This window comes from Sinocyclocheilus rhinocerous, unplaced genomic scaffold (assembly GCF_001515625.1).
Source record: "Sinocyclocheilus rhinocerous isolate Xijiao unplaced genomic scaffold, SAMN03320098_v1.1 scaffold1467, whole genome shotgun sequence".
NCBI lineage: Eukaryota > Metazoa > Chordata > Actinopteri > Cypriniformes > Cyprinidae > Sinocyclocheilus > Sinocyclocheilus rhinocerous.
The window spans coordinates 974,747-984,102 of record NW_015647960.1 but is presented as its reverse complement, the minus strand read 5'-3'; the positions used below and the strand labels follow the sequence as shown (position 1 = coordinate 984,102).

The 9,356-nt window shown below is 37.7% G+C and overlaps 1 protein-coding gene across 3 annotated transcripts in view; it reads left to right on the top strand.

The window, feature by feature from the left end:
* LOC107709505 (aryl hydrocarbon receptor nuclear translocator 2-like) overlaps positions 1-9,356 on the top strand; it is a 78,273-nt gene that overhangs the window by 8,676 nt on the left and 60,241 nt on the right. For all 3 annotated transcript variants that reach the window (XM_016513997.1, XM_016513999.1, XM_016513998.1), the window contains one exon: positions 8,946-9,048. In XM_016513997.1, the coding sequence (XP_016369483.1) occupies positions 8,946-9,048 (103 nt within the window). The remainder of the gene's footprint in view (positions 1-8,945; positions 9,049-9,356) is intronic.

Below are 9,356 nucleotides of genomic sequence, written 5' to 3'. Positions count from 1 at the left end.
CTCTGTTTGGTGCAGAGTTACATATATATATATATATATATATATATATATATGGTCTGTCTGAATATTGGATTCCGATTGGCTGGCAGGTATGCATTAAAACTGTTTAATGCACAGGTAGTTCCAAGTCAGTTTATTCACCGTTCCATATTAATGCGCTGATTTCATTGACGTGATTTAACACACACAAACACACACACACACACACACACACACACACATACATCACACGCAGAGAGAGATCACGCTGTGCAGACACAGAAACATAGGCGTACAGAAACTTGTTGTCAATGCTACCTCGTGACTTTTATTAATAAAATAGCTTAGATACTGGATCACTGCATTTAATGCACAGCTAGCCGTGTATGATCACTTGCATATAATTTATATATTAAATTTTAAAAATGTTTCAGAATTTAAAAAATACTCGAATGAGTTGAATATTTGCAGAGATCAAATAATGAGTCAAAATTATTTTAACTTTTTTAATTGTGTGTGTGTATTTGTGTGTCACAAAGCATTGGATATGAACAATCAAGTTAAGTTAATTGAATTATGGGACATAGTTTTTTCCTAGAGTGATCTTGGTTGTGTAGTTCGTGCATACAGACATTTGCATGCCATTTGCATCCTGTACACATAATATACTGCAGAAAATCTATGTTTCAAACCTAGTTTTACATTAAAAATAGTTTTTGGTTTTAGTATATGATAATTACCCTGAAACGCTGACCCTGAAGCATGCAATGACTGCATAATTTAATTATAGCGATAGCAGGAATGATCCAGTGCGGTCTCTCACAGCCCTTTTGTCATTCTTGTCTGATCTCCTTTTATTAAAAAGTTTCAGTGAGCCGTATGAGAATATCCACCCACATAATAAAACATCTTTACAGTTGGACAAGGCGCGAGCAGGGCACTGTCACCGTTCATTATGTCAACCGCTCATGATATAATGATTATTTTGAGAGGACCAGTCGTTGATGTGGCTCGGACCACATTTAAATGAGACGCGGGGTCAAAGTGCCTGCTGTTATCCGCCACAGTAATATGAGCACTGTCAGGACTCAGGCAGTTCGCTTTATATGCAAAGAGGCAGCTGTATTCATCTTGGTATGATTCAGTTGTTTAATTGTATTCAGCGCGTCTAGCTTCCAGTGGTTTGGCTGTGACATGAAACACACCAATCTGTTTGACTGTAATATGAAAATGACCATGATCCTGGTGCATATTTAGTGACCACATCTGGGGTTTCATTTATTTTCTTTCATTTAAACTTGTAAGCAATTTTTAATGTTTATGAAAGAAGTCTATAATGCTCACAAAGGGCTGCATTTATTTGATCAAAATATAAGAACAGTAATATTATTGAATATCTTTTTCCATTTAAAATAACTGTTCAATCATTGCATGTAAACTCACAGAGGTCCCCAGGTAAAAATAAAATAAAATAAAATAAATACATTCTGGTGAAAGAAATAAAGAAGAAAGGCAAAATATTAAATGCCATGGCTGTGTATATACTGACTAATCCACTATTTTGTAGAGCCAGATTTATTACTATTAATTACAGGAAGGAAATTGACTTTAGAAAGATGGCAGTATCATTATTTTATTTTTACGCTGAGATTAGTGGGTCTATTTGTAAAATCTGTTGACTTTAGCAATCTTTGTTGCATTATGTGCCAATAGCGACAGTTCAAAAATGGGAAAAGGCACTTCATGCCAAAGGTACATGCCTGTACCTCAATACGTATTAAAAATGTCTTAATATCCTGGTTTTTAACACACTTTTCTTTTAGCATCTTAATTTGTAAGGCCCTGTATTTCCAGAGATATAGGGATTTCAGTGTGGAAAATTGTACACATTTGTAATGGTCAAAAACCAAATATGGGTCACTTTGCATACAGCTAATACTTTTTTTCCCTTTTTTTTTAAAGAGGAATGTCTGAATAACAAATAATGTTGGAACTGTAAATGTGATTTTTTTTTTTTTCAGGATTCTTTGATGAATAGAGAGTTCAAAAGAACAACATTTATTTGAAATGGAAATCTTTTGTAACATTGCAAATGTCTTTACTGTCACTTTTAATCAATTTAATGGGTCCTTGCTGAATAAAAGTATCATTGCTTTTAAAAAAAAGTCAAACTTTTGAACGGTAGTGTAAAATTGTGCCAAATTGAAGCATTTTCACTGGGGATCTCAGATCCAATTTTACATCATATAAAAATTCTCCAGAAAAGGGCTGTAAGGAATTTCCTTTCCAATCAAAGAAACTCGCAAGTTTAGAAAGAATTCCGTCCTTGCAGAATGTCCAGATAAAATATTGCGGTTAAAATATGCCGCTCTTGATGAGGTTTTGATAACCTCATATGTTTTAGTGATAAAGCGATCAAATGAAGCGGCCAAGGGAGATATTTTCCATGTCTCCTCGAACTCTCCTCCGCTAATGTGTTCTCTGTGCTGGAATGTTAAGGGTTGGCTCTGCATACATAATTGATTAAGAGTGATTTGGGCTGCTTCGTATGTGTGTGTCTATGTGTGTGTGTGTGTTTCCTTGAAGTGGGAAATGATGGCTGGAGACACCATCCATCAGACCACACAACATCACACACCTGTGTACAACTACATGATCTGTTCTTGTCTCATATACATAATCTCATATATGGAAACACTTTTCTTGAAGTCTGCATTTGTAATGCATCATAATAGTATTCTTTATGCGCTGTGATTTTTATATATGACACATTGTATTGCATTACATGTTTTGGAATCGCATAAAAACCCATTAATGTTTATGCTTTTAAAGAGTGTTATGACTTGTTAAATGTATAATATAATATAAATAACATGAGACATCAGATTGAATGTTGATCTTAAAGGCAGAGTAAGTGATTTCTGGTAGCCAATGTTGATATTTGAAATCACCAAAACAAACACGGCCCTACCCCAAAAGGGTCTTGCCCCTATTTTGATAGCTCCGCCCCACATATACGTACGCAACCCAGGCAACGATTAGTTCTGTGAAACAAAGCAAAACCAATGTTACACCGTGTCTACGGACGTGAGCGGCGCGGCGCAACAAATCCCGACAGAAAACTGCTGCCGGGTTCTATTTATGACGTGCTGACACAAATTTCAAATGGTTTTCAACGGTCGTTTGATCGCGTCCAGTGTAGTCAGACTTTAGCTGTTGTAGACACGGTGTTACTCACCTGTTGAGAAGAAACAAAGCAACCTCGGCGTCCGATCGCAGGCCTTCGCTCCTTGAGTTCTCTCCAGCGCTGGAAAGCTGATCCGATATTTTCACGGGTCCTACTTCTTGCCTTATCTTTCCGCAGACGTTTTCCTCTTTTGTTTTTTTATCCGCCATCTCTATCTTTCTGTCGCTCGGCTCGGCTAATGTCCGTCCCATGCACTGAACGCGCTCTCCTCCACATCACGAGTAGACACGCCCCTTATTGCTGATTGGCTACAAGTTTGTTTTGCGATTCGGCCCGAATCAGTTTTCTAAAGTGTTTTTGAAAAATCGCATACACTGCCTTTAATGCATTATACTCTTTAAAGCTGTAACTATGAATAGGAAAGTATTGTAATGCATTATAGCTCTGGTTGTTCACTGACACAGTGAATAACCAAATGAAGCATAATGAATGGCCCACGGAGGGCATTTGTGCCATTTAGAGCCATTTTTACATAACATTAGTTATGCACATAATGCCACGAGTCGCAAATTCTGTTGAACTATCAGAATTTTTGCAATGCAATTCATCTTCATGGTGACAAAATGAAATATTTTCTCATCAATTATTAAAGCGTGCATTGTGACATGCAAAGAATGCACAAATTAGTTTTTGTTGCCCGTAGCCTACATATCTAAACTTGTTTACAAGTTTTGTGAGCTACGAGCAGTAGCATGAAATGCAAACGAATGAATGATCTTAGGACAATGAGCTCAGATATATGAGAATGCTGGTGATTTGAACAATAATATATGTATTATTGTTTGTAAAGCATGGTGCAAGCGTTTGCCATCATGGGGTTGATTCCAAAGGAATGCAAGGCTTGATCAAATGAATATCTGCTATGGATGAAAGTTTCTTCTGAATGCATCAATGTAAGAGGTGAACATAAGTAACCAGATACGTTTTGCCTTAAGGTTATAGATTCAAGCGACATCCCGACCTGAAATTCTCTGTAGAAATTAAACATGAAGTGCCTTAATGGGACTTAAACTCTGTAGTTGATGACTAAACTGATCCATTTTTCCAGAGTTTAATTTTATAAACATACTTCACTGATTAAGATAAAGTTCTCATTACAAGCTTTATTTTTTTATTCATATTAATCTTATTCAGTGATTTCTCTGGCAACACTGTCTGTTTGTCCTTCCATCAATGACTTGTCTTGTCTTGTCGACGGTGACTGCCGCCCAAATATTTAACTTGGCTGGGGTTGGTGGCCTGGGATGTTTGCCATTTTTGTTGCTCGGTTCATTTTTAGAATAATAATGATACATTTGCCCACCACAGATAAGAAACAATGGAGCCTGTGTGGCAGAACGGGGCATATATGTGCTGCGCAGCAGCTTCTCTGATGCTAATGAAACGGGCCTTTGCCCAGATTCCACACTGTGCCTTTTTCTTCTCGGAGGATTTGGGGATTTTGCTTGGATGTCCTTGCGGTTCTGGGACCGATCTTGGAGTTCTGGCTAACATTTCCTCATTCCTCCAAGCGTTGTCCTTAGATCCCCTTCAGGTGGTCACGGAGTTGAAGTTGGAGGAGCTGTGCTTGTCAGGAGGTGAAGTTCCCATGAGTTGGGCTTCCTGAAAGATCAACCAAAGTTCTCCGATGTGGAAGCATCCAGGGAAAGTGGTCCAAAGCAAACCCCACATGCTGAGCTCTGCTTTGGGAAGCAGGAGGCTGAGGAACGGTCATCCAAACCCACGCAGGTCTTCAAAACAGCGAACCATCATGCGTACATGACTAGCACTTACTCATACCAGTGCAAACAAGAAGATTGATTGAGGTGCGATTTAAAGAGAGTTACCGTTAAACTGGTCAATGGCTTTTATTGTGTCCTTCACCAGCTTCAAACCATGAGGTCAATCGAATTCGAAGTTGAATTCTGTTGCCTATTGCCAGTGGTTGTTTGTTTTGGTTTATTGTGGTCCTCGTCTTGGAAGCATCTGGTTATACTTATCCATCTGTTGACATCCCACTTCTAAAAATCTATACGGTTGTCTTATATGGCACAAACTGTTTCTTTACATTGCTTAATAATCTTGAAGTATGCAACGCCAAATCTCAAACCATCATGGATATATGATTAGCACTTACTCATACGAGAGGAAACACGAAGATTGGTTGAGGCGCGATTAAAGAGAGGTAAAGTAAAACTGGTCAGTGGCTTTTATTGTGTCCTTCTCCAAGTTCAAACCATGAGGTCAATTGAATTCAAAAGTTGAATTCTGTTTCCTTTTGCAAATGGTTGTTTGTTTTGGTTCATTGTTGTCCTCGTCTTGGAAGTGTCTGGTTCCACTTAGTCTCAGACTTAGACATCATGCCCACAGACTGCTGTCTGAACGTCTGATGCATAAGGCACAGAAATGGGAAACACTTAGGGAAACAATAGGAGTTTAGAAATCGTCATCTGATTGGTTGAATTCTACAGGATTTCTTGGAGATGTGTGTGTCGCCATCTTTAACTGTCCACCAGGAAACAAAGCTGTTGTGACGCCAAAACCCCCTTGTGAAAAAAGAAAGCCATTGTTTATTGGGATCAACTAAATACTGGATTTTCGAAAAGTATGTGAAGTTCACAACTTAGACTCTGCACTATTGCAGGAAACTGGTATGATTTTCTTGAATGAATGATTTATTGGTTGCACCGGTCTGTTATTGTAGGGACATTGACTTTACATTTTCATGCCCCAACAAAACAAACTGCGATTGGTTGGTTGTCTGTCAGATGGCCTCTTGGGCGGTCCTTGGCCAGTGAAAGCTGCGATGGAGTCAAGACCTTCTGCTGTCATTCTGAAGGTTTGGCTACACAAAACTAGGTTTCACGTATCCATCTGATGACGTGCCACCTCTCATTATGTCCCACCTCTCTTGTCTTATATACATGGTGTAAAATGTTTCTTTACATTCCTCTGTTATCTTGAAGTATTCAGCGCCAAAACTCAAACCATCAAGCAAATATGACTAGCACTACTAGAAGATTGATTGATATGCGATTAAAGAGAGTTACCATACAACTGGTCAGTGGCTTTTTGTGTCCTCCACCATGTTCAAACCATGAGGTCAATCGAATTTGAAAGATTAAATCTGTTGCCTATTGCAAAGGGTTGTTTGTTTTGGTTTATTGTTGCCCTCGTTTTGGTAGCATCTGGTTCCACTTACCCATCTGACGACATCCCACCTCTAGATCTCTATATGATTGTCTTATATTCATGGCACAAGATATTTCTTTATATTCCTCTGTTATCTTAATGTATTCAGCGCCAAAACTCAGTGTTGGCACTTCATCACAAAAGCCATGTCATCCTACATCACCTCAGAGACACACAAAATGCCGTTTTGAATGCTGGAAGATGTCAGAAAGTCAAAAAAAGTTCCGCGTCGGGGAGGAGAGAGGTCAGTCATTTTGGAGGTGATTGCAGTTGAAGTCTGGAAAAATTCCTGTCTAATTTGACATCACTAAACTGTTATTATATTGGCCTCGAAAAACCTTTTTGCGGTTGAAATAATTTTCCATTTCCAGCGAGGTTTTGCCTTGTTGAAAGGCCGATATTACAGCACGACAGATCCGTTTTGGTAGGGCAGTGGGTCACCGTCTGGATGATTTACGATTATAGTCCGACTTCGTTTATCATCTCCATATGGTTTTTCACCCAATTGTTTGTTGAACAACAACTACGAAGGGCCTCTTTCTTGATGCTCTTGAGCGGTCATGTTGTTATCCGTCTTCGAGAAGGAGTATTAATAGCTTTTAAATGCTTCCAACGTTCTTGGCGTCTGTCCTTCAGAGTGGAAAGACTTCTCGACAATTAGATCTGCTCCTGGGGGCTTTAGCAGCTGTCACCGGATCAGTTCAGAGACCGCTGCTTCGCCGCTGAAAGGCATGTCAGCTAATTTGTTTATGGAAATAACTTCAGGCTTCAATAATCCTGAGCTTTTGTCCTATAGGTATCAGCATTCCAAACAGTATAACTCACTCTTTGACTATTGTTGTGGGTGCTTTGTTAAGCCAATAACATTTTTTTGCTGCTTCTGATTGTGTTCCTCCCTTATTCTAGCTGAGCTGGATGGGGAAAAACAACGTTAAAATGGTTTTGATTATTTTAGCCAGTCTTCTGTGTCTTGTAATCGAGCAGATGCTGTAGCAGTGGACGAGATGGTTATAACATTTACTGTGCATCTGTAGGTGTTTGTGGGCATGTTAGTTGTTTGTTATGGGATTTATTAGGATTGAACGTCTAGTCATTTCAATCTAGTCATTTCAAATGGATGCACAGGGTGCTGCTGTGGATACGTGATGTTGAAGTGATATGAAGTAATAGCAGGTGCATCCAATTGTTGTGGCAATATTTTGATTCTTATTGGTATATTCGATACTTAATATAGTCATGCATCCCAGCAGATGATGATTCACCTTTAATGGATGAAAGTAAATGCATGTGAAACTAAAAATGTGATGGACAGAGTTTTTATCATCATCCTGGTGTCATTTAATTAATTTCAGTACTCCTGAAGTGTATTTCTTATTATTAAAAATTTTAATGTTTTTTTTTTTTACAAATATTTTACACATTTGTTTATGTTTTCATTTATATAAAAATATGTATTTTTATCTTTTTAAGATTTTTTTTTTTAGATAGATCTTTTTTAGATAGGACATTTTTTTAATAATAATTAAGCAAGAGGCCACATTTTTGGTTTTAATATTTTTTATTGTGTGGTAACCGTTTTATAAAAGCAATAAGGTACTCGAGGCGGTGCTGTATCAACGCCCTTCGGCCGTGATTTATTCACGATACAGCACCGCCTCGAGTACCTTATTGCTTTTATAAAACAGTTACCACACAATAAAAAATATTAAAACCGAAAATGTATTGAAATGTTACTTTTTTTGAAGCAAGTTCGTTAAATGCTGTCCTTTCCGCTAAAAAATAGTTCCTGACAGCAACAGTAAACGACAAGAGAATGTTCCGAACATGCCTCATCTAATGGAGCTTAAATAAAATCAGAGAATCGGAAAGAGAATATTTTAACACCATATATGATATTTTCTCACACACATGCATCTGCTTATCTCTCAGCATGAGAAAACGTCTGTTTTCCATATTTAGTTTTAAAACAGACCGGCTATCATTGATTGCTTATGTTGCTAAGGGTGTTGCTCAGTGATACACAGAACCGTTAAAGCAGTCATAGCCGTGCTGTGTCGTGAATAAAACACAGCTGCTGACCAATCAGAATCGAGGAATGGAACTAACTGTTTTATAATAATGAATATATTGATTTAATATAATGATTTTTGAAGGATCATGCAACACTTAAGATTGGAAAAATGACTACTAAAAATTCAGCTTTGCATCACAGGAATAAATTACATTTTAAAACATTAAAATAGAAAACAATTATTTTAAATTGAAATAATATTGGACAGTATTATTGTTTTTACTGTATTTTGATCAAGTAAATGCAGCATTGGTGAGCAGAAGAGACTTCTTTCAAAACATTAAAAAGTCTTAATTATTCCAAACTTTGTGTTTTCTGTATGATGTTGCATTTGTAATTAAAACATTTTAAATGTCATGTAAGGGATTTTGTCAGAGTACTCTACCACAAATTAATTTAAAATGCCAATTCCTAAGTTAACCTCTTTCCTCTTGTCTGTGTGTGTGTGTGTGTGTGTGTGTGTGTGTGTGTGTCCAGGACGTATTCTGGACCTGAAGACTGGGACGGTGAAAAAGGAAGGACAGCAGTCCTCTATGAGAATGTGTATGGGCTCTAGACGTTCCTTCATCTGCAGAATGAGGTAGAGTTTATGCTCTCCATGAGCTCACAGATCTCATGATCATAATAAAGTGCCCCTATTATGCCATTTTTAAGTTTACTAGTATTGTTTTGGGAGTCTCCTACAATAGGTTTACATGCATGCAAGGTCAAAAAACGCTTTCGTTTTCTTAAAGGGGTGGTTCATTGTGATTTCACTTCTTTAACGTTAATTAGTGTGTAATGTTGCTGTTTGAGCATAAACAATATCTGCAAAGTTACGAAGCTGAAATTTCAATGCAAATGGAGATATCGTCTTTTAAAATTCTGGCTGTTTAATGCCTACAAAAA